The following is a 25,952-nucleotide window of genomic DNA, read 5'->3' on the forward strand; positions in this document are numbered from 1 at the left end:
AATGTCACCCCATCGCTCATCACACACACACACACACACACACACACACACACACACACACACACACACACACACACACACACACACACACACAACCATCTCCTTCGTTACTTCCAAGTGTGCAGCTTGCACCCATCAAGTGTTCCCCCTTGACACACACACACAACCGAACACGGTGCTCTCCATAAGACTTCTTTGCAGCTCCCAAATGTTGCTTTTGGCCACATTAGAGAGAGAGACAGACAGACAGACAGACAGACAGACAGGCGGACAGAGAGGCGGACAGACAGACAGACAGACAGACAGACGGACAGACAGACAGACAGACAGACAGACAGACAGACAGACAGACAGACAGACAGACAGACAGGCGAGCAGACAGACAGACAGGCGAGCAGACAGACAGACAGACAGACAGACAGACAGACAGACAGACAGGCGGACAGACAGACAGGCAGACAGGCAGACAGGCGAGCAGACAGACAGACAGACAGACAGACAGACAGACAGGACCTCACACTCCTTGTAATGCGACTGCCTGTTGATCATTATTGGTGATACAGAATATAGATGATTCTTATTTCTTCTCCTGCATTTAGCACATTAGAGCGACACTGTTAGAATTCAAATTGTCTATTTCTTTCGTTCAATTTAATATGAGCAAACATTGCTGTAGTTGTGCAGATGTGCCACATACCAATGTTGTCTTCCTAGGAGAATTGGAAATGACTGCATTGTTGTTATTGTGTTTCCTTTGAATGCTTTGCCTCAGTTTAAATCACTCTATGTTTCCCTGAGTAGATGTTTGGTTTCAGTTAGATATGGCTGAAAAGCTAAAAAGCCAATCAAGGGTCTTCAGGTTTTTCGCTTAAAATCTTTGCAAAGACACATCCTGTTCTTCTGCTTCTTAACAACATTATCTTGTCTTTTCATGTTCCAATCACCTCTGTTGGCCGTACTGTATCGCCAGATGGTCTTAACAAACACATTACAATCAGAATTGGGAATCTCTGTGGCAAAATGTCTGACACAACAGAACCGCAAAAAAAATCTTCTCTTTTTCCTCAGCCATTTTGAAACGTGTATATCTATAATTAAAGGTGTTATATTTGAAACGTTAGTTACTATATCGTGACATTTGACTTGGTACAAATACTGAAAACAACTCCACATTTTAGACTTTTTATTTTTGCTCAAACAAGTCTTTTTTACATTTTTGAAAATAAACGACACATCCTGTAACAAATATGTTATTGCAACTCATCGTCCTCCAATCTGTTCTGTATTTGTTCTTTCTTAGCTACACTGAATACGTTTCTAACTGCTTCTACTCTCTAATATCTGCAGTTGCAAGAAACGAAAAGCGCCTTTTAAATGTGTGTCTCATCACAGTGGCTCAGTTTAAGTCTGCTGTCACATCTCGCCTGTCTCTCTCTATAGATCCACGCGTCTTTGATCAATGGCCGGCCGAGTGCAGACGACCCCTCCCCGACCCTGCTGAACTTCACCTCCGCCCGCTACATCAGGCTGGTGTTTCAGCGAATCAGAACGCTGAACGCCGACCTCATGACTCTGACTCAGCGTGACCCGAAGGAGGTCGATGCCATCGTGACGAGAAGGGTGAGGCTCAACACTTTTTCATATATTTCTTTGTTTGAAATTATGATTACATTCAACTCAAAGAAGCTTTATTGGCATGTCACAAACACAGTATTGCCAAAGCTCATTGTACAACAGTCAAACGCTCATTGTACAACAGTCAAACGTTTAATAATTATGTTAACAATAATATGTAATTTAAATATCTGTCATTGAAATATAATTGTATAAAAATCCACTGTAAAATTACAAAATTATCTCATTTATTTTTCGATTGAGGCGTTTCATTGTTCAACTTTTGAGTCAGATGAGTTGGCCATTGTGCAGACTGTGGGCAGCTGCAGCTCTGGAGGTAAAGTGGGTCGATCCACATGTCAAAGTATTGTTGCACACTGAACCCAAATTGTTCCCGATGGTCAGCACCGGGCCACATGTTAGCCCGCTGCCATCTGTGAGCGTGAGTGGATGAATAAAAGTCAAATTGTAAAGTGATTCAGCAATTTACCATTACTGCTGTTCAACAAATCACCAGATGTGGTTTTACTATTGCGGCATAATTTCTTCAGTCAGGCTTTGCTTTTTTAAAGACTACACCCCAGTGAGATAACATATCCTATTTTTACGATGCTCATTAACACTGTGGTGGTATTCCTTTTCTCACCTTGTCTCTTTTCAGTACTATTATTCCATTAAGGACATCTCAGTGGGAGGGATGTGTATCTGTTACGGCCACGCCAAAGCTTGTCCGCTCAACACTGATACTAAGGTAAAATACTTAACTGTCTTTCTCTCACTCCACTTAACAATACCACGAGGTAATGGAGCTTCTTCATACTGAGGAACAGAGCCACCTCGGGCACCAGCTTTTTATCTACCGCTTTGTATCAAACTGTGTGTGTGTGTGTGTGTGTGTGTGTGTGTGTGTGTGTGTGTGTGTGTGTGTGTGTGTGTGTGTGTGTGTGTGTGTGTGTGTGTGTGTGTGTGTGTGTGTGTGTGTGTGTGTGTGTGTGTGTGTGTGTGTGTGTGTGTGTGTGTGTGTGTGTGTGTGTGTGTGTGTGTGTGTGTGTGTGTGTGTGTGTGTGTGTGTGTGTGTGTGTGTGTGTGTGTGTGTGTGTGTGTGTGTGCGTGTGTAACTGGCTGTCTGCAAGGGACACAGGTGACACAGTGAAGCGTTGTCTCCCATGTCACTTCAAACGGTGGAGTGTTTGATACCAGACACCTGATCTTTCTCTTTCTAGCTCACCACACACACACACACACACACACACACACACACACACACACACACACACACACACACACACACACACACACACACACACACACACACACACACACACACACACATACTCTTGGGTCCTTTACATGTCCTGAGGCTGACCCATGCAGACTAACTCAGATGTGACACTGGTGTCTGGTCCCTCGGTGATGATGTCACTGACAATAAGTGATGTCACTGATCCAGTTTCCAGTGCTCTAGTTTCTTCTCCTCTCTTATTCCCTTCTCTATAGGCCATATGAAAGAGGTATTTTAAAGTCACTGAAAAAAAGCAAACCCATAATGTATTTTTAACTGTAAACAACAAGCTACGATCTGCTTATATCTTCAAACGTGCTTCAGTAATAATAAATTACATTGAAGATTCTTCCATTTTATTTTCTGTCAAGCGTATGTCCCTCTGCAACCGTATTAAATATAAAAGCATATATAAGGTCTCTGCAACTAAGTATTATTACCATAGAGACATGTCCCAACAATGGCAAAAAACTTATATATATATAAATATAACTGCTTACCAACATAGTTTTTCAGGGTTCAAATTGAAGGGGTCATCTCAATGCGTGGATATGCAGTATTTGGTCCAACAGATTGTGCATCTTTATTTATAAGCACATACTGTATATTTAAACCATGTTTGTACTTGTTTAATATATCAGTCTAAAATATGAGTTTTGCAGAGATTTTCTCTCGCCCTATGTGGCCACAAGACACTTAGCTCCTTTCCTTTGATACAAGTTCATCCATCCATGCAGTAAAATCCTGGGCAGACGTTCAGGAAGCAGAAGAGGTGAAGACCTGCGAGATGATTTGTTGATGATCGTCTGCAGAACATTTGTTCAGATTGCACGCTCAGTACAAAGGAAGCCAGAAGCCGGAGTTGTAGCGCTGCGTCTCGGATAAAAGGGGCAAAGCCACTCGTGCCAACCAATCCAAACGTGGCTCCCACTCTTCTATTGTACTGCTCTCCTCTCAGTTAAATCTGGCAGCCTCTTCACATCGACCAATTTACAGAAAGTCCTAAATTGAATTACTGAACCTCCAAGTTGGCAGATGTCCTGCTTCATTCTGCTTCGACTGTGTTTAGTCTTGAACATATGTCTCTCCTGGGAGAGTTGTAGTGAACCCATTTGCTACCCACTGACAATCTGGAAAGTGAACTAAGTTATTTTATTGCCTTTGGCTCTCCTGTGAATACAGTGTGGTTTGATAGGTTTTCAATAGGCCATGCATATTGATAATTACTTGTGTGCTGCCCTCTATTTTTCACACAAAGTCACACAAAGAAGATAACTTTATCACCCACCCAAAACCACAACAATTAAGGGAAGTTTGTGACATTGAACACACAGTTAAGTCTTACAATCTCAGACTGAAATCACATATTTTAGTATTCAAATTAAAGCCTACCTAGATTTCTGAGACCACATACACTTTACAAAAAAAGAAAAAAATATATATTTCAAAAAATATATATACAGAGCCGTGGGTTGCAAATGTGTCTCAGATGTTTAGCAAACAGCTGATTGGAAACCTACATTTTAAACTAGCATGTGGTAAAAATGAAGTGGATCATTCCAATTGTACTGCATGTGAAAAGCTTTTCAAAAGGTCCAACTTTTTAAAATGATATTTCCCCCCCACCAGAGACTTGACAGCTTGTGGTTTCACTGGGATCACAATATGACGATGATTCAGATTGTTCCATGCTAAGCCTTCTAATTAAGTCAGCGTCCATTTATGTAAACACTGTCACTTATATCTGTTTAATTGACTTTTACTCATGTATTTTTTTGTGAATCTGTGTCTGTGTGTGTAGAAGTTCAGCTGTGAGTGTGAACACAACACATGCGGGGAAAGCTGTGATCGTTGTTGCCCCGGTTACAACCAGCAGCCCTGGATGGCGGGAACCTTCGTGACTCGACATGTCTGTGAAAGTAAGGAAAACACACACAAAATTGCACACAACTATCCACAACTCCTACTTTTCTAGAAACCAGCACTCACTTTTTAAACTTTCTCTACTTTTTAATGCTTTTCCAGACTTCTTATGGTACTGTAGGCGCCAAGATTGTTTATTATAATGTAGCATATGTACCCACAAAGGTCAATAGACAACATGCCTGTAATACAGCTTCACACACCTTCAGTTTATATGACCCCAGACTTTATGAAACTGTGAAGGAGCTCACTGAAATAAATATTCTTGCCTGCCAATCAGGTCAGGGTGAGTCTTTGATATGAGACTGTATAAAGCCATCAAAAGTCACCTTAGCATCCATTAACCTTCATCATCCATGTAGCAGCACGGCGAGGAAGTTAGAGGCTACCTGTCATCATAAAACTATGGTTACAACATGCAATCTTCATTTTATTTCACACAGGCTACTCCTTCTAACAGGCTGTAGTCTTCATGACCTGATAACGGCTACTCCTGCCTTGACACAACAGGACTGAGGTGACACGACTTTAAAGGTCCTGACAGCACCATAAAGGAGGCAATGACTTCAGCCCGTTCAGAATCAGAGTGCCTCAGAACGCTGAACAACCAATGCTTACAGAGGGTTGCAAAAATGGCTGCATTACCCCGTCTTCTTTGTTGGTGTCCATGTTAATCATTTGGGATTTCTGCTATCTTTATCAAAAGTTTGTGCGTCTGGTAATTTTCTATGTGTGCCACGAGCAAATCTGGCAAGAAAAAACACTTATAAACTATTATAATGTAAGGATATATGATAACATTTATACGTTTCTGATCTATGAAAATATATCAAATCAAATCAAATGTTATTTTTAAAGCCCAATGTAGAAAATGGCATATTTGTCGAGGTGGATTTGGAGTGTGTATCGCATAAAACATCCTCTGTCCTTAGATCCTCACGGCATACAAGAAAACACTCAAGAAACCCCACAATTAATGGGGGGAAATGAGAGAAACCTCCGGGAGAGAAACAGAAGAAGGATTTCTCTCACAGACAGAGTGTGTATATGGATATTAAAATAAAACATAGACAACACAAAATGATCATCTAAAAGTAAATAAAAAAAGATGGAATACTGTAGGTGAATGTCAAAAATCTTCTAGGAGCTACCAAAATATATGATTATATTTATAGTCATGCATCATCAGATATGCTGTCTCCTAAGGTTTGTATTCCCCCATATTATTCATTTAAATACAACAGCTTGATTAGGATAAGCTCTAAGGGTGAATAATACACAGGCTACTAAAGTGCAACAAGTGACACATCGTGGTGTTTATACACACCCGGGGTTAAACAGCCTGGTTCAGAGTGATTGTTTAAAGCCATCTGATGCTGGAGATGGATGAAGGCCTAGCTGGAATTGGGCGTCTTAGGGGAAGCAGCGCAGAAGGGAAGCCCAGCAGCAGCAAACAGCTTCACAGGTCAGCTGAGCCAAGTCTGAGATCAGACCTGGAAACGGGCTCTGAAATGTTCCGGGGATAAAGTGGCCTATGCGCAGATTTCCACTACTGTTATTCCCCCTAATGGAACTGTCAACACTATCATCATAGTGTTCCTTTCCACAGAAATGAAATCCTTCCTCAAAGTATCATAAACCCTCTGAGAAACTACACAGTGTTTCATAACATCATAATGTGTTTCTCCAAGAGATCCATGTGACCCTTCTTCTATCATGTCCACAGAACAATGCTTTGCTTTTCTTTTTTAAAGACTAAATGTCAAACTTGGTGAGGAGGAAACGGAGTTAATGCTAGGCAACCCACTCACAATCAAACTGTGGAAAAGACCCACTTTTTTTCCTCTCTGGACCGTGGAGATAACACGCAGCTCAGGGTCAGTGTGTGCACCTCAGGGCACTGTCTTCAGAACTGGGTTTGATGTTTCTGTAAACTACGTGGAAGAAGTAAATGGATTAAAAGAGTGGCCCTCCCTGCTTCAAGCTCCGTATTCGGATAGGAAAGCTGGGGCAACAATCCTGCAGTCAATACAACACTAACACGTCATTGTGTGTGTGTGTGTGTGTGTGTGTGTGTGTGTGTGTGTGTGTGTGTGTGTGTGTGTGTGTGTGTGTGTGTGTGTGTGTGTGTGTGTGTGTGTGTGTGTGTGTGTGTGTGTGTGTGTGTGTGTGTGTGTGTGTGTGTGTGTGTGTGTGTGTGTGTGTGTGTGTGTGTGTGTGTGTGTGTGTGTGTGTGTGTGTGTGTGTGTTTTCAGAGTGTAACTGCCACAATAAGGCAGAGGAGTGCTACTTTAATCAGACGGTAGCAGACCTGTCACTCAGCCTGAATGTCCAAGGTCAAAACAGAGGGGGCGGAGTCTGTATCAATTGCCACGACAACACAGCTGGAATCAACTGTCAGACATGTGCTGCGGGATTTTACAGACCCGCCGAGGTACGTTAAACATATGCATGCACCTCTGCTTTTTTTTATAATGTGTTATGATCAACTTAGTGTTTGTGAAGATGCCCCTTGCACCGTCCTTTTGTAGTTATTCTTTTTTCTTAAGTCTTAAATATATAGTATATTGCACTGCAGGAGCCTGGGACTTTGAGATTTGTATTTCTAAAATGAAGCTGTAGCTATTGTGCATATGACACTAAAGCCTTTACATCATTCATCTTGAAATTATTGTTTTCCTCCCCAGGTGAGCGCTGAGGAGGAGGACCCCTGCATCCCCTGCTCATGTGACCCGCATGGCTCTATCAGCCAATCATGTGTCCCGGATTCAAGCCAAGCTACGCCTCGTATGCTAAGATCATTTTTAAGTGTTCCTCTCTGTCCTTATGTGTATCGTCTTTCTGATTATTGTTCATGTTGGATATAGTAGATGAACAATTAGAGTTACTCAAACCCCCATCTTAATTTAGATTACTTCAATTACATTTCATTGATTCCTTCCTGCTTGATTTCCTATGGGGGTTTGGGTTAGTTTAGTTCACCCTGTCCACAGAAGCTGTTGAACACTATTGAACACACTCTATTTTTGAAAGAATACAAATACTATTTATATTAGAGATACTTGTACTCCTCTTTGTATTTTTTACATTTTTATGTCTAGAAATAGGAGCTATTTTAGGTTGCAGCCACTTCCAAGAGATATCCATTCTGTTTCTCTCACAATGTTGTTTTTTGGTGTCTGTGTGTGTGTTTTTGACTGACAGTTCAGCCAGCAGGGTCATGCCGGTGTAAGGAGGGTTTTGGGGGTCTGCAATGTGACAGGTGAGAGAAACACACACACACACACACACACGCACATGCACACGCACACACACGCACACACACACACACACACACACACACACACACACACACACACACACACACCAAACACACACACACGCACACGCACACGCACACGCACACGCACACGCACACGCACACACACACACAGTAACAGAGACAGACACTATGTGACAGGTGAGCAGAACATGTTCAGCTGTTGTCTGATCCAATTAGTGTTTAGAAAGTTTCTATCGAGATCTTTAATTATATTTAATATGACACACATGGTTTTTGCTTTGCACATAGTAAAGGAATTGGACATGGAATGAATATCTATTTGATTTGTTTTTCCTTGAATGCAACATGGAAACCTTTTGATAACTTATACAAAAAAAAAAATCAGGACCTAAACGCAGCTTATTACCATTAAAGGTAGCCTTGTTTTACTTACTCAAATTAAAACAAATAAAATGTTAAACTTTCAACAAAGTGCTTTATCTTGAATTGTTTATCACTCATTATATTATCAATATCTGTTTTTGCTGTAATTGCTTGTCTGTGTTTTCTTTTTTCCCCTACTGCAACTATCTACTTCCCTGTGGGTCTCATTTCATGTAATCTGATCTAATCTAAAAGCTTATACAACTTCTCCGGCAAACTTTTTAATGACCTGCCTTCAAATCAGGCCAACCGCATAAGCATCGTCTTTAAAATCACTTCTTAAAAGGCCCTCTTAATAGACTTCGCTTGACCCCACTTTCTCTCTTAATTAGAGAGTCATTTCTAATATATTTCCTCTGAGACTACACACACATGCTCGCCACCTGTGGTGCTAGGTCAGCTGTTTGTTGCACACTGAAGGCTCAGATCAGGTTGGACGCGGCGGTTGTTCGAATAATTGACCCTGTGACCTCTCTAATACTCGTCACACTCATCATTATTATTGTTATTAAACCCATTTGTCTCCAGGTGTGCTGTGGGTTATATGGGCTACCCGTCCTGCCAGCGCTGTAACTGCAGTGTGGAGGGAAGCACCAACGCTGACCCGTGTGTAACACCGTGTGTGTGCAAGGTACTCACACTTTTATGCGCACAAATAATGGCACTGCCCTAACATTTCTAGCCCTGTCATCATTATCTTCACCACATTAACACTGCAATAACATGCTTTGTGCTCAGAACGTCAGTTTGAGGGCAGGCTTTTAAACTTTTGATGTACCCTCTGTCTTTCTGTCCTGCAGGAAAACGTGGAGGGAGGAAACTGTGACCGCTGTAAACTGGGATTCTTCAACCTGCAAGGTTACAATCCAAGAGGCTGCGACAAATGCTCCTGTATGGGCATCTCCAGCCAGTGCTCGTCCTCCACATGGTCCTATCACAATGTAAGCACACAGACACTTTGTCAGCCAATATCTATGTGTCTTCATCTGAGTTTTATCATATACTAATTGTGAAAAGGTTGTTAGCTATTCCTGAAAAAGCAAGGCAAGTTTATTTATATAGCACCTTTCAACCAAAAGGCAATTCAAAGTACTTTACAAGAAAACATTCAGAGCACTAAGAGGTATGCAGCAGAAACACATTATGAAATGACATTTAAATACATTTAAAAACATGCATTAAAAAGCCTTAAATAGAATAAGACATGTCAAAATACACAAATACAAATAACAATGCAGTTTAAGATATGAATCATTCTTTGCAGCTACTCTAGACTCATATGACGTCCTCCAGTACACTGTGTTTCTACCACTATGCAGGCTAACACAGGGGAGAAGTGGGCAGAGATACGCAGCCTATTTCGTTGCTGAAAGACCAAACTCAGTTTCTTTATTGCTCCAAAAATGAGCCAAAATCACAGCGGTTATTGTTTATATTTCTATTACGTCAACTCTCTGCCGCGCCTATGGCCATCATGTGATCCATAACAAGGCTGAGGTGAATACATGGAATAGCATACTTCATTCATGGGAATGCAGTCATTGCTTCACTTGTTGCGTCAATGAGCAATAGTAGTAGCAGTAGGGCATGAAGTGTTTCAGCGAATACACATATTTACAAGATATTCATTTAAAAGAATGGATAGTTATGGAGCACAGTGGAGGAGAGGGCGAAGGAGAGAAAGCCAAAGGACAAGACTGGAAAGAGGAAAGTGGAGACAAGACAAGAGGCGAGGTGGAGGAGAAGAGGTGAAAAGAGGAAAACAGTTTTTGACTGACAGCGGGGTGAGAGAGGCGGGGAGAGGAGACGTTGACAGGATGACAGCCCTGATTTAGACACCGATAGAGTGTGTGTGTGTGTGTGTGTGTGTGTGTGTGTGTGTGTGTGTGTGTGTGTGTGTGTGTGTGTGTGTGTGTGTGTGTGTGTGTGTGTGTGTGTGTGTGTGTGTGTGTGTGTGTGTGTGTGTGTGTGTGTGTGTGTGTGTGTGTGTGTGTGTGTGTGTGTGTGTGTGTGTGTGTGTGTGTGTGTGTGTGTGTGTGTGTGTGTGTGTGTGTGTGTGTGTGTGTTTTTGTGGGTGTTTTTGTGTGTGTATGTTTGTGGGTGTGGGTGAATGTGTGGGTGTGTGCTCAAAAGGGGAAGCCAAGGTCAGGTTAATTGCAATGACAGATGTGTGTCTGACACACACACACACACACACACACACACACACACACACACACACACACACACACACACACACACACACACACACACACACACACACACACACACACACACACACACACACACACACACACACACACACACACACACACACTTTCAGGAGTTAAGAAAAAATAAAGTACATTTAGGTATCAGTTGGAAGACTCCCTTGCTGAAATGTAATACAACATCTTTAAACATATTTTCAGTTTCACATATTTTTATTTATACATCTTCACATTTCGATCAGGTGGGACCTTAAGATAGCATAACATGTAGTGATTTAAGAATGAATGTGCTACACAATTATAGCTGCAATTATTTTTAAAAATTTGACCACAGGCCATTATTAATTAAAGCTTTTCAGATTTTAAAACGAGTTGAACATGATTGGAGACTGCTACAGTATGGATACATATTTGAACAAGCATGAAATTGTATTTATGCATGAAGGTCAGTTCTGTTGGAGACTCTGTGATTATGCTTTAAACAAACACACTGAAATCTTCATAACTTTATTCCAACATGAGTTGCTCTTAGTGTGTAGGCGAAGGGTGTAGGTGAACATACACTAGCATACTGTAACAGGTTGAAAGCTAACTCCTTTGCTGCAGCTGGCAAAGTGTCCGACCTTATCCAAACGTCTTTACAGAATGACCAGAGCATTGTGGGATATATTATTATGCTACTTCTTGGTACATTTTAAACAGCTGCAACTACATTTGAAATGAGATGCAGTGGCCCATCGTCTAAGCCTATTTATAGTAAATACTAGCCTTTTAATGTCAATATAAGAATACAAGCTGTTGTTTTCTCAGTAGAAGGAGCTGAAAGTGAAACACATTTCTTCTTCTGGTGTTTTAGGAGACCACTCTGATGGGCTGGCACCTGCTTGGAGAAACAGGAGGAAGAGTGTGGTCCGTTCACAGACAGACTCCTCCATACCTCAGCGTCCGTCACTCAGACGTTGTGAATGACCTCGGCTCAGCGTACTACTGGAACGCACCTGAGCTATACCTGGGAAACAAGGTGAGATGCAGATACACACTCGTATCCATTAACACATATTTTTCATGCAGTCTGTAAATAATAACCTTTGCTTTGGAGAATAATGCTTTCCCGCTTACATAATGTATTCCTTTTGAGCACACTGTCAGTCTTCCACTTCAGTTTAAATGTAAATGTAGTGGTTGTACTGTAGAGTAATTACAAATCCAGTTGTTAATTTGTAATTATCTGAGTTCAAGTTAAAAATAATCAAGGGTGGATTTTATTTTGACTATCCTAATTATACTGTCACAGTTTTTGTGTGTAGATTTTCCTATACAATTCTGATCAACACTGACAACTACATGACAGCAAATTATGTTTAACGATAAGTTAATTACAACTTACATTATTTGACATTCATAGTTAAAAAAACACATGCATAGTATTCAGTCATAATAAAGCTTTAGTGGCTACAGAAAGTTTTCAGTGTATTGAAAAATACATTCCTTCAATGCAGGATGAATACAATACAAAGTAATATCACACAGTGCCTAAAAGTACAAAAGGTTCTGCCTCAGAAATAGCCATAAAAGTAAACAACACCTCCTCTCTACACAACACATTTTTTCTTAAGAATAATACATTTTCAGAGACTGGATTTTATTAGATAGGTCGGATGCTCCTGTAGTTGCTTCCATTCACTTTGAATCTGAAATACACCACTGTCCTCCTATAAAAAGCCTTATTTGAATTTAATATATCTCGTGCGAAATCAGTTCATATTGAAAGTTGGAATAATAAAGGCTCTACATTCCCCAGTGATTACCATACAACACACAATTGTATCTGCTTAGGACTGAGGTGTTGAAAAAGAAAACGACTTTGCACTTCTTCTTTTTTTTATCAAGGATGTATCGAAGGTGTAGCACCAGCTGTCAGACTTGTCAAGGTCACTATACAGTAGTACATCAGTTGTGTAGTTTGGTTTTGTGTTTGATTACACTTAAAACATAAAGATGATGTACAATCTAAAGTTTCATCTCCCTGTCCAAATATGTTTCTGCTAACTGACAAAAACATTGGCTTTCTAATTGCCTAATGACATCAATGACAGGCAAAAACACCACAAATCTGACATGAGGCTACATCATTAAGACAGGATTGAATATAAAACCAAATCAGGTTTATGATCTAAAAGGAAATCCCCTGTGTGGGCGACTGTGGCTGTGAGATATTGTGGTAGTCTAACAATCGTTGTTTCCTTTGGTAAAGATACCTAACACCAAGTTGCTCCTGATGGCATCGCCAATGGTGTGTGAATGTTTAAAGGTCACCTATTATGCACAATCCCCTCTGTGTAAAGAGACACTGAAAGTACTGAAAGTTTCATGAAAAAAGATTCTCTCACTTTTTGTCCATTTATATAAAAACCTGTCTGAAAATAAGCTGATCAGATGTTGGCCACTTTATGATGTCAACGTTTTTTTGGCTTGTGTAACCATTGACCAATCAGCAACCAAGGTACCCCCCCCCCCCCCCCCCCCCCCCCAGATCTCTCTCAGAGGGGCATGGGGAGGGGCTCCTTATTTTCATCTAAAGCAACAGACAGAGAATCAGCACTTTTGAAACAGGGCTGAAACAGAGGGGATTATGGGTAATGCTGCAATGATCTGTTTGGTGTTTGGAGGCAAACACTTCAGAGACATGTTTTGTATATATCTGAGACCTGTAATATATTGATGAAAAACAGTATAATAGGATACCTTTAAAAGTGTGTTTCCCTGTGCCAGCTGCACCTTATATGGCAGGCTCAGCTTCAGTGTATATGTTTGTGGATCGGTTAATGCTGACTTTTTTTTATATAAAAGCGCTTTGAGGGGCTTTATAAATGCAGTCGATTTACCCCTGGATGTAAGCCGTGCTCCACTGTATCTCTTCCTGCTAATGTGGACTGTTTGAGTTTCTGCAGCGGTTTTCTGTGGCCACGATTAGACTTCATCACTCCAGCTTGCAAATAGCTACAGCCCATGTTTCTGAAGTCGGTTGTTGCCCTACTACAACAACAACAGACTGACTGTGATGTTTGTCTGGGTGTCATGGCTAAGAGTAATATAGCACAGAATTTCATTACTTTGCAACCTGCAGGCCTAGCTTGTCATCTCACTTCTTTGTCTGATCCTCTTTCCCTCCTCCCTCTAACCATCCCTCCGTCCCCGCTTCTTTTCATTGGTCCGCTTCTCTGACTCTCTCTCCGTCTCTCCAGGACTCCCATTTTTCACCTCCCTGTTCCTAAATTATCTCCCTCTACTTCCCTCAAGCTTTCTTCCTTCTCTCGTTCCGTGTCTCTCTCGCTCGCTTTGTGTCTCTCAGGGTAAACAGTGTTTCGCCTGTTGAACTCGATAATCAACTGTTTTTCTCTTAGCACACACACTAGTATACACACACACACACACACACACACACACACAAACAAAACAGCAACACATATTCTCATTCAGACACACACTCACACAGTCGCACACACTCCTATATAAGTCAGATAATGATGTGTTTTGGAGGCATTAGGGACAGCGGAGCAGAACCGAATGCCTCCAAACATGGGAAACAAACAAATTACCAGTGTGTGTGTGTGTGTGTGTGTGTGTGTGTGTGTGTGTGTGTGTGTGTGTGTGTGTGTGTGTGTGTGTGTGTGTGTGTGTGTGTGTGTGTGTGTGTGTGTGTGTGTGTGTGTGTGTGTGTGTGTGTGTGTGTGTGTGTGTGTGTGTGTGTGTGTGTGTGTGTGCGGGTGTGCGCTTGTGTGTGTGTGATTGCTAGAAGCAGTGTGCGAGTACTGTATGAAAAAGCGATTCTTTGCTTCAATCGCTGATCGTGTTACAGAGATAGATGCTATGTGACTTGACTATGCAACTCACACACACACACACACACACACACACACACACACACACACACACACACACACACACACACACACACACACACCCACACTGCGGTTTGTCACATTAGCGAGTATCATTGGAAGTGACAGGCAGTGTGTGTAATGACAAGCTAGCAGTGGATGCATAAGAGTATACATGTGTGTGCTAATGTTCTCATTCCTCCTGCATGAACTCCTGTATATCACCAGAGATGCTCATTGGCCTATTAGTGTGCTTCGCTCTGTGGATGCTCATTGGTCCAGAAGCATGTTCCTTTGATGCTCATTGGGTATTTTGTAGGTCCACTGCTCATTCGCAAGCATAGCCATTTCAATTACTGATAAAATAATTTCCCTGTGGTTTAGAATGCAGATAAGTTGGAATCGGCATGAAGAGCCAAATAAAGCTGACAATGTTACGAGTATGCGAAGGTAGTATTAGTGTTGGAGAGTTAGCCAATAGAGTGTTACATAGTGATGTCATTGTGGTACATGCCCAAAAACCTTTATAACACACTACAGGAAAGGGAAAACCTCCAAAAACATAATTGGGGCCTCTTTAAAACGACTTGTTTTTAATACTTTTTTGTCACACACTACTGTATACCCCGAAGCAAATTCCTTGCATGTATAAACCTACAATAAACCTGATTCTGATTGAAACTCAAACTGTTATATTTAAAGCGACTCAATCAATATCTTATGTTAACAATGGAATAAATGCAGGTATGTTTGGGAAAGTCTTTTTAACATCTCTCAGCTTTTGGTTCAATTTAACTCCTGGTACCAATCTTGTTTCCAGCAACAGCTGGCAGCTGTTTTTAACAAAATCTCTTACAAACCCACAGTAAGCTACCTGCCACACACCAGACACAGTGTTAGTGACACGCTGGTGGAGCATTTAGCAGCTAAAAAGCCGGATAATTACCTCAGGAGAGGAAAAAACAGCTAAAAGGAGAGTACAAATTGCAATTACAGTATACAGTACAGTTCATTGGGTACAATTCACACAGTACTCATAATGCAGTTTTATATAGTATACAATAATAATGGAATGTTTTGGAATATATTTCATTTTCTTTGACCCATAAATACTACTTCACAAAATAACATCTGTTGTTGCTTTGGATCAATTTGCACTTTAAAGGTTACGTTTCTTGACCATTAACCCTTTAACTGCCGGACCAAGAAAAAAGCTATGGAAAAATTATTTGTTTGCATTTTTTTATCAAATGGGCCACATATAACCATAAACCATTTTCTTTTGTTTGACTGACCACACAGTTTTGTTTTTATGAGCCTCTACCAACTGGTCGAGCTGGCCTTTTATGGTAAAAGTGCATTTTCAATAATCCTCATATACAGTTCAGTATTTGTATGAATCAAACTCAAATAAAACACAAACTGAAATACATTTGTTTCTTTTATGGAAAATGAGCAATATATACAACCAGATATATTCATAAAAGATAGTGAAAAAAGTTTCCAAAAAATAATTACACCTAGCTGAAGGGCTTTCTGTTCAAACCACAGTGACATCTAGAGGTTGTTTTGTGCATAACATGTCAACCAAAGGGTAGAGCTGGCTAAATCAGTTAAACTCTTTTATTTCAACAAGATATCAAGACACAAAATGTGCTCTACCAAATGGTGGTGCTGGCAGTTAAAGGGTTAAAGCAGTGTTTTTACATTACATTGCATTTAGCTGACGCTGTTATCCAAAGCGGCTTACAATAAGTGCATTCGACCAGGAAGATACAAACTTGAAGAAAATAGAATCATATAAGTACATCAGGTTTCATAGAGCCAACACATTTCAAGTGCTACTCAACTGGCTTTAGATAAGCCAGTCCTTTGTTAGTATATAAATGCTCTGTTAGTAATTCTATCGCTCGAAGTGGAGTCTAAAGAGATGAGTTTTCTGTCTGCGCCGGAAGATGTGTAAGCTTTCTGCTGTCCTGATTTCAATGGGGAGCTCATTCCACCATTTTGGAGCCAGGATAGCAAACCCACGTGTTTTTGCTGATGGGAACTTGGGTCCCCCCGGGCCTCGCAGTGCTGGAATTAGGAAGGGACAGATTGACATAATAATCTCACTTTAAGGTCCATTTGAAATGCTTTCTGTAGGTTACATAAGGGATAATGTGGGTCTCATAGTTGTTTTAGATCAACTCTGACAAGAGGAATTTGAGAAAATATGCTGTGATTTATCATTTATGAGGAACTATTTGAGCAAGATCCTGGTCAGAAGTAAACATGTTTAATATCCAAAGGAAATATCAGCCTGTTGTCAGCCTTCAAAAGCTTCAAATCCTTACCTCCTTGTACCCAGATGTACTGAGAGATTCACAGTCTGATAAAAGGCTCAAAAACAAGGAATGCTCATCATTCAGAGGAGCAGAGTGACAGAGAAGGAGAGAGAGCTCTGAGAGGTTGAAGCAGGGAGATAAAGAGGGTGATGGATGAACATGGAGAGAGGAGACGCATCCTGATGAAAGGAAGCTCAGAGTGTTGAGACTTGACAGACACACACACACACACACACACACACACACACACACACACACACACACACACACACACACACACACACACACACACACACACATTTCATCCACACTCTTTCTCTAATTGTACTTTCTCTACCTGTACTTTCTACAACTTTCTGAGACCATTTCTAATTGTTCTCGTCTTCCTTGTCTTCTTCATGGTCCTGTGAATAAGGAGTAACACAAAATAATAGTCCTTTCAACAGAAAAACGACTACACGTGCAAAGCAAAGACAGAGAAGTGTTGGAAATATACTACGGTTTCACTTTGGTTATTGAGTCTGACACCTCAAAGTTGTGATGAAGGAAGTGTGTCTTAAAAGTGTTTCTGTTAAATACTTCTGTGGGAATCAATTCTCCCTTTTTGCACCTAATGCTCAAGAGGAATATCAGCTTTCACAGAACAACTGAGCTGTGACTTATGAGAGAGTGAAATGTGTGTAGAAGTCTCTGTGTATATTACTGCCTCTCCTAATCTTGTCTTGATTGCATGAGATGGATTCCCCTCCCGTTTTTCTCACTCTCTTCTCTCCCTCTCTCGTTTCTTTTTGTCCACTTACATGGCTTAAAAAGTGCCTTTACATCAATCACAGTGGATTTGTTCCAGTTTTCAGCGACCAAATCATTTGGTGTCACACACATTTGTATTCCTGGAAAGTGTACGCAGAGCTTCACACAGTAATCTCCAGGCTCAGAAAAAAGGGAAAAGTCACCACACCTGGTTTTCTTTTCCAGTGATACAACATTAATTATCATTGCAATTCCGATTCACTGATGTTTTCATTACAAGAACAAAATGAATGTCTAATGAAACATACCGCATTGCACATTTCAGTCAGACAGCTCACATGTTTCTTAATATGTTTATTAGAAGCAGCATATAGTTTGGCGTCTAGGCTCGGGCCTCATCACTCCACAGATTTACAAAGAACATTGAGTGATGATTAGATAACTATTCCCCGGGCCTACAGGTGGAAGCTGGGGTGGGGCTGGGGTGGTGGGGGGGGGGGCAGGCAAGCAGCAGCAACTTGAAACACAGCATCAGGAACATGAACGCAGCAATAGCAAGTGAACACAGCAGTGGCAGCATAGCGAGGAGGCAGAGGCAGGAAGACCTGGCAGCTTAAATAGAGCGGCATGTTTAGGAGAATATGTTTGGTTGGTTGTAAGAGGGACGAGGTGCGTCACGTGTTAATGTATCATTGGTGCTCGAGTTGACTGCCTGAACGAGCTCGCAGGCTTCGCCCCATATCTTGAAATTAAGATTATATTTCTTGTTGACATCATAAATTCCAATTTCTGTTTCATGGACAGGAAACTGCGCTTTATAATTATGGAAATGTGTGAAGTGAAGAGTAAATATGTAATTTCCTGACAAATCCAACCTGTTAAAGGCAGTGTGATTTGATTTAACCACACAATAAGGATGATGACAGGGCCTTGATAGAAAGTGTGAGTCTAACCCAGCCTTAGAGGTGAACCTGCTCCCACTGTACTGAATATAGGGTGCCATTCTTTGTCACTTCAAGTCTGACACATAGCAAGCTGCTGGAGTTGACTTTCAAGAGTCAGCGAGCTGTGGGAGTGTAGAGAAATAAGTGATCAGCTCTAACAGGCTGGAAGCAAATGAGTGAGCCGCTCTTAGGGTGCATTCACACCTAATAGTCCGCTTTTCTGGTGCGCACCGGTCCACAGTTTGTTACATTGTTTCATTTTTCAGAAGGTTCGGTTTGCGTTCACACGGGCAAAACTCAAACGGACTATAAACTTTAAACACAAGTCATGTGCACGGAAATGCTGTTCAACCATTGGTCAGACATTAAGGGGGTAAAAATGCAAATCCCGGCAATTTCTACCGGAGCCTCCGCCATGGAGCATCGGCACTTTCGGCAGGTTATTCTCATGCTGCTGTTAATCTGGAGATCAACAGACTCTAGCGGCCCGCGCATATGATTATATAATCAGACAACGTCCATTAGAAAACATTATAACACATAATGAGAGACGTTCTGCAGTAAGGAGGGGCGTTTCACCGACGACAGGTGTTCTTATGTAGTTGACGGAGCATTTTTACTTTACACGACACTGTTCAACACTTAATTCTGCTTCACTCTTTAACTAAACAACCGCGGATGTCTTGAAAGACTCTTTCGCTAAAGATTTTTGAAGATATCCGCGTTCTTGTGACACGTAAATACTACACTTCCTATGTTTTGATGCGTTAGCGTCCTGGATGAGAAATACAGAGAAACAGTCCGTTACCACCTTCTCTACTCTGTCACAACAGGGATTATTATCATGTCAAAGTCCGGCAAACAAAAGCTGCTCCCTTCTTCTTGTTTTTAAGTGGCACCCATATGTTTTTTCTGCTTTCTAAACTGATAATAAAACACGTTTTAAAAAATCAGCTTGCCATAAAATGTTATGGAATGAAACGTCCTAAATCTGAACTACATAAAAAGCCGATCGTAACTGAGGTTGTTTTACCTTATCCTTATCAAATCGTCTTAACCCAAACCTCACCAATAAATGCAGGAGGGAAATTGATGCATGAGCACTGCTGCAAGTTTTTAGGCCGTAATATGTGTGCATACTGTAAGTGTTTATGGGCGTAGTAAAGAACCTCATTAGCCCCCCATCTCTTGGTACCCCTTATCCCCTTAAGGTAATAAAGTGTAAAGACTTCATCATGTGACCGCCTTTAACCCCAAACCTGCCTCTGAGGGCAAACCCCATGCAGAGCACCTCAAACAGCCAGATGACAACCGATCCGCCTCATTCCTATCTGCCAGCACCCACCCAGGGTTCCTACCCCATGACTGACCCCCAGCCCAACTCACTGCAAACTAAATAAAAGGGAACCCTTGGGCATGGAGTCAAAGAAAATACCTTTACAGTGTGCAGGCAGGACTTTCCCACAGCTGCCAATTAGGCCCAGAAAAAACACGATAAGATCTTGCAACTAAATTGAGTTAAATTAAACTACCTTGGCCACCTTTACATCGCCATGTTGGTTGACAAAGCCACCTTTAACTATTTTTTCAGAGCAATCCTAGACATGTGTAGCTTTTTTAAACAAGGTTACTGCACCTAAGGGCTCCAATCTCATTTCCTGACAAATCCAACATATTATGGCATTTTGTGGAGGCCTATATGTTGCGATATATAATGTTTAAAATCACACAATCAGCGTGACATTGATGCTACAATCGCATGTCCCAATACATCTACACTGTAGCTATTTACAAATGACAAAACAAATCCTTGAAATCTCAGACGTGAATCTGCATCTAATGTATTGTCATTTTGCATAGAGGCTTTCATATCATAGTCCTCCTCACAACCATCTCCAAACTCAACTAAGCTGCAAAAATTTTTAAAAGAAATAACATCACACATAATGGAATTACATTTAGTTAAATGGATCAAACAATACATTGCAACACTGAGATTCTGTGATACTGGACACACACACACACACACACACACACGAGCACACACACACACACACACACACACACACACACACACACACACACGAGCACACACACACACACACACACACACACACACACACACACACACGAGCACACACACACACACACACACACACACACACACACACACACACACACACACACACACACACACACACACACACACACACACACACAGAAGGTCAGTTGTATGTTGTTCAGCATTCCTCTGTCTATTGGTCCATCTGGAGCCAATCTGAGCCTACTGCTAGAAACAACAACAGTCTGTCCTTGTATGCATCTGTGTTTGTAACCACAGTGAAAACTCCCAATACCACTTGCACAGAGGCATCATAAAGGCAGCCCAGGTGTTGGTGTGTGTGTGTGTGGGTTTTTATTTCTATGATCCTGTGTTTTTGTTTCCCTGTGCGTTGTTGTGTATGGCTGTACTTGTGTGTTATTTTAGTGGAGTTTGTTTTCTGAAGCTTTTGTGGCAATCTGGTTTTCATTTCCTGAAGGATGATTTCCTTTGTCCCCTTCGCGTTCTGCCCAATCTCCTGAAGAGAGCGTCACATGCCTTTGTACTGGGAAAATTGACAGCAAACAGGCGTTCGAATGCAGATTGGCAAACACATTTCTCTGAAGAAACTAGATTGCGGTAGGCAAAAATGAAAGTTGCATACTAATAGCTTTCGATGTAAGTACTGCCTTTACTCACCAGTCACCACAATCACTCACTTGTCTCTGTCCTTTTGTTCTGCACGTCTAAAGTTTCTTCTCACTGTGGGAGATCAGAGAATCCAAACAATATTCCTATTTCTTTCTGTTGCTTGAAATCAAATGAGCATAGTGATGAGAAAACATTCATCCAGAAAACGTATTTTCCATGTCATAAGACAATTATGAAGAAACCAAATTAGTATCATTTGTATTCAATTTGTTTGGAGCTGGACGATTACTTAATGGAAGAAAGACGTGTTAAATTAAGCTAAAATGTTTCTTATTGGCTTTCAACACAACAAACAATTTCAATTCAAGGTCTGTTAAAAATATATTTTGATCATTCATTTGATATTCAATAGAAGATTAAGTTGTTATTGAAATCCCTCGGCTTGTTGAGGAGTTCTCGTCCATAAATTCATCATGAGCGTGATGTTTAAGACTTAAAGGTGGGGTAGGTCATTTTGGAGAAACCAGCTCGAGTGCGCTAGAAAATACACAACCGTAAAAAATCTGCCACTTCCTTACAGAGCCCCTCCTCCAACACACACGCACATGACCAATGAGGGCACGGGATAAGTTTGTGCACAGATGGAAGGCTGACAGGCAGGTAGGCCATCCAGTTATTTTAGCCGAGCCGGCTCAGATGATTGGTCGTGCTTTTTACAGTACTACGGCTTCCACAGATGACGTTTTTTAAATTGATTTTTTGTCAAAGCACTTCAGATATTCATCGCTATCGGGATGTTAAGAGCATTCCATGGAATATAACAAAAGGTGTATCTCGAGCCGGTTTCTCAAACTTACCTACCCCACCTTTAATTGTAAAAAAAACTACAATGGACAACAAGTCCTTCAGTTACCAAGAGGTAAAATTGATATTTTGACATCTATCATTTCATTAGGAATAAGTAAACTAAATGAGCAAAACTTCCAGAACAGCTTCTTAGTCCAATTTGTAAATAGTTTTATTAAACACTTTTCTTTAAAACTTTAAAACTAGAGTGTAAAAACACAGTTTGATTCAAGATGACACAGCAAGCGGACTACTTGTTTCTGCCATGAGCATTTTTAAAATGCTTCAAAAATAAATATATGTCAGTTACTGTTGTTACACTGTGTTGAACTATGTAAGTTATGTTAAAAAGCTAAAAAGGACTGTCCTTAGATTTAGGTTTAGTGTCACTCAAAACGTCAGCTTTGACCCTGTGAAGGTGGTCAGTCCTTTGTTACAAATGACCTTGATTGGAGAGAGTAAGCTTACTTGTGATTGGCAGATTGGTTTGTAATTCCCTTCCTAAGATCTGTTTCAACATATGAAAGATAATGTATCCCCAAAATAATCTTTTTATTTAATTTAATTCTCTGTGGATGTGAGGAGGACGCACATAAACCTGTCTCTTTACAAGAACATCCCAGAATACATTTTCCAGCTTGTTTCACACATTTGTCTCCAAGAAATTATGTTCTCTAGAGTCTAGACAGTCCAACTGTAGCAGAAGTGTGACCTTTTTTAAAATAGCAACTATATTACATTCATGACTGTCTTAGCACTTGCACTTCATTAAAATGCTCTGGTTATTTAAAGTTTTGGAAAAGTCATCTTACATCAGGGCTCTGGTGGGAACCCTGGAGGAGGACTGAGGTCGATAGTGACTCATTTTCACACCTCTTCTCCCGCCATGACAAACCCACTCCTCAGCATACTGTAGGCAGCAAATTAAAACCTCAAACTCTAACGACCCTCTTTCCTCCTATCTCCTCTCCTCCCTCTTATTGTATTCTTCTTTTGTGTCTCTCGGACTAGACTGCTCCACATTATCATGGATTCTTTCTGTCAGCCTCCTTCCTTCTTCTCCTCTCCGCCGCTCTCCTTTTATTTAGTCACTCAGTTTCCTCTCCTCTCTCTCTGATAAACAGTAGTTTGTCACTGAACATTTAAAAGGTCTTATTTTGCCTTTTTGGGGGTTTCCTCTTTCCTGTAGTGTTTTATTTAGGTTTCTGTTCATGTAAATGGTTTGTAAAGGCAAAAAAATCCCCTGAAAATTCTCTTCCACAAACTCCCCCCCTGCCTAAATCACCTCGAATAGACCCCTTTCCCCTAAGGAGCGGGGAATCTCTAAGCTGTTGACCAATCACAACAGAGCCGGCCAGCTAACCAATCAGAGCAGACTGGGCTCTGGTTTCAGAAAACGGGCAGTATGAGCAAAATAAAGAGCTTTTTGAACCTTAAAGCATGGAGACATGTCACAGTAGAGACACACAATACAAACATGAACCTACAAAGGAGCATAATAGGGTGCCTTTTATCAGTAGCCTAATTAATGATTTTTCTTTGTACATTTGCATCGCAGCAGGACCTGTAAAGCAGAATCCTTTAACAGCATATCGAGCTCAATATTTTCTCTTTTCTCTCTTTATATCTGCTGTGAGATTGGATTACTTTGCCGTTTTGTACCACCAAATATTAAGCCTAATGACTTGTATGTACTGATCTACTCGTGGCCCTCACAAAATGTTCACTTTAATAAAGATTGTGTCGGGACTTGATTAGGGTTTTAACAGAGAGGATTACGTCTTGGTCTTTTCATTCTGGCCATTGATAAAGTTAATAACAGGCGTATGATGCTCTCAGGAGGATCCCACTGATGTCTTGTGTAGCCGTGTGGCTGAGTGTTTATTGTTCCTTCGTTTCTACTGCCCATAATTCCCCTCTCCTCTCCCGTCATTTCCCTCTCCTGCTGTGCTATTCTCTTGGTCTTTTCTCTCTGCGGTGTTGTATCTCTTTTAGTTCCTATTCCCCAAAGCTAAAGATGTGTCATCAGGTTGCCACGACAAAAGCTTTGACTATTATCCAGGTGGAGTGGGGGTGGTGTCAGTCAAATTATATTTTCTTGGAAATGTCAATCATTTCAAAAGAAGTAGATAGCCTAACTTAGGCGTGCTAAGTGGATAGTGAACCCTCCGAAAGGTGGAAAGTGTTCCTGATAATTCACATCCAAGCCTTTTCTTTTAGCATTCACTCTCTGTGCCGTTAAGTAGTTACTTAAGCCCCTGTCACACTGTCCCGAAATGTACACCCGATGGACACACGAATATTGAATTGTGAATTTCGCACAAAGATGGCCCCGAACCACACACAAAGGCAACATTTACATTACATTTAAGACATACAACTGCAACAAAAGTAACACAAGTATTATGATACTGTACTGATATTTTCTGACTTTGTTCTTTACTTTCTCTGTCTTTATATGTAGAAGATATTAAGTTTTCTCCGTCATGTTGTTTCCATAGCAACAACAACTTCCTGTCAACTTGCCTTCAAAATAATATATTATATCCTTTTCAGTTTCACAGAACACAAATTGGTTTATTTACATAATATGTTTACATGATTGTGTTGTACAATTAACAACCAGATGGACACACGATAAAGGAAATGTTCAAATTCGGCTCTGATCGTAGCAACATCGGGACATTCGTGAGGGCATCTTAAGCATTCGTGTGACCGAAGGTGGAGTTTCTCAGGCTCCGGCAGCAACTTTGTGAGCGGTGGCAAAATCTTTGGCATGCCAAAAAATTGAAGAAGGACCTTGCGAAGGTTCATTTTCGTGTTGAATTTGTGTTTCAATTTTGCCCTTCGTAAGGCCGTCGTTAGGGCATCTTGTTATCATTGGTGCCATCGATCAGAGTGAGGGCGATTGCCCGATGGCACCGATGATAACACGAAGATGACACGATTTGACAAGATGCCCTCACGAGTGCCTTACGAAGTTGCCGCTCACGAAGTTGCTGCCGGAGCCTGAGAAACTCCACCGGCGGTCATACGATGGCTTAAGATGCCCTCACGAATTTCCCGATGTTGTTACGATCAGAGCCGAATTTGAACATTTCCTTTATCGGGTGTCAATTCCGGGAAAGTGTGACAGGGGCTTTAACAGTTGAAGAAACCAAATAAAAACATGCAAATACGCTTTTTATGCAAGACCTCTGAATCACTTACAGACCTGAACCATGACTTCCCACCCTGAAGGTCCATCTGACAAATCTCAAGGGTCACCAGATGTTTTATGGTTAACAAGAAGAACAAAATTGCAACAACAAAATGTCTTAGCTTCATTCTTGTGAAACGAAGGATAGATGTATCTCTATAAATAATATCCAAATGAAGGGAACTAACTAACTATTTGGTTAAACTGCTCACATATAGACCGAGTCAAAGTTGACTTATAGCCCATAACCTTACTGAGTCTCACCACTCTCTCTCAACCTGAGCCCAGCATTATTCAGCAGACGGACAGAAAACGGACAGTCTGATGAACAAAGAAGAGCATGAAGCAGTTTCTGCCAGACATTTCTGTCATGAGTTGGTGTTGAAGATCATCCAGGTTGTTGGAAACATTATATCAAATTACATTTAACTTACAATAAGTATATTAAACCATGATGAGACAAACTCAAAAAGCCACATTAGCTCTCAATAAGAGAACTATTGTACGGCTTCAAATATTTTTAAGTGATAAGTACAGAAATTGCCTGAAGTTGCAACACATTGTTATATGTTGTGATG

General features: G+C 40.9%; 1 protein-coding gene across 1 annotated transcript in view; it reads left to right on the forward strand.

Annotated features, from left to right (window-relative positions):
• The window catches only part of lama2 (laminin, alpha 2), a 199,125-nt gene that overhangs the window by 56,861 nt on the left and 116,312 nt on the right, over nucleotides 1–25,952 (forward strand). The window contains exons 6-15 of the mRNA XM_079645313.1: nucleotides 1,441–1,620; nucleotides 2,276–2,365; nucleotides 4,698–4,815; nucleotides 7,075–7,253; nucleotides 7,507–7,606; nucleotides 8,024–8,081; nucleotides 9,054–9,156; nucleotides 9,326–9,466; nucleotides 11,592–11,756; nucleotides 24,171–24,253. Coding sequence (XP_079501439.1) covers nucleotides 1,441–1,620; nucleotides 2,276–2,365; nucleotides 4,698–4,815; nucleotides 7,075–7,253; nucleotides 7,507–7,606; nucleotides 8,024–8,081; nucleotides 9,054–9,156; nucleotides 9,326–9,466; nucleotides 11,592–11,756; nucleotides 24,171–24,253 — 1,217 coding nt within the window. The remainder of the gene's footprint in view (nucleotides 1–1,440; nucleotides 1,621–2,275; nucleotides 2,366–4,697; nucleotides 4,816–7,074; nucleotides 7,254–7,506; nucleotides 7,607–8,023; nucleotides 8,082–9,053; nucleotides 9,157–9,325; nucleotides 9,467–11,591; nucleotides 11,757–24,170; nucleotides 24,254–25,952) is intronic.

This window comes from Notothenia rossii (assembly GCF_949606895.1).
Source record: "Notothenia rossii genome assembly, chromosome: 8".
NCBI classification, from domain to species: Eukaryota; Metazoa; Chordata; class Actinopteri; order Perciformes; family Nototheniidae; genus Notothenia; species Notothenia rossii.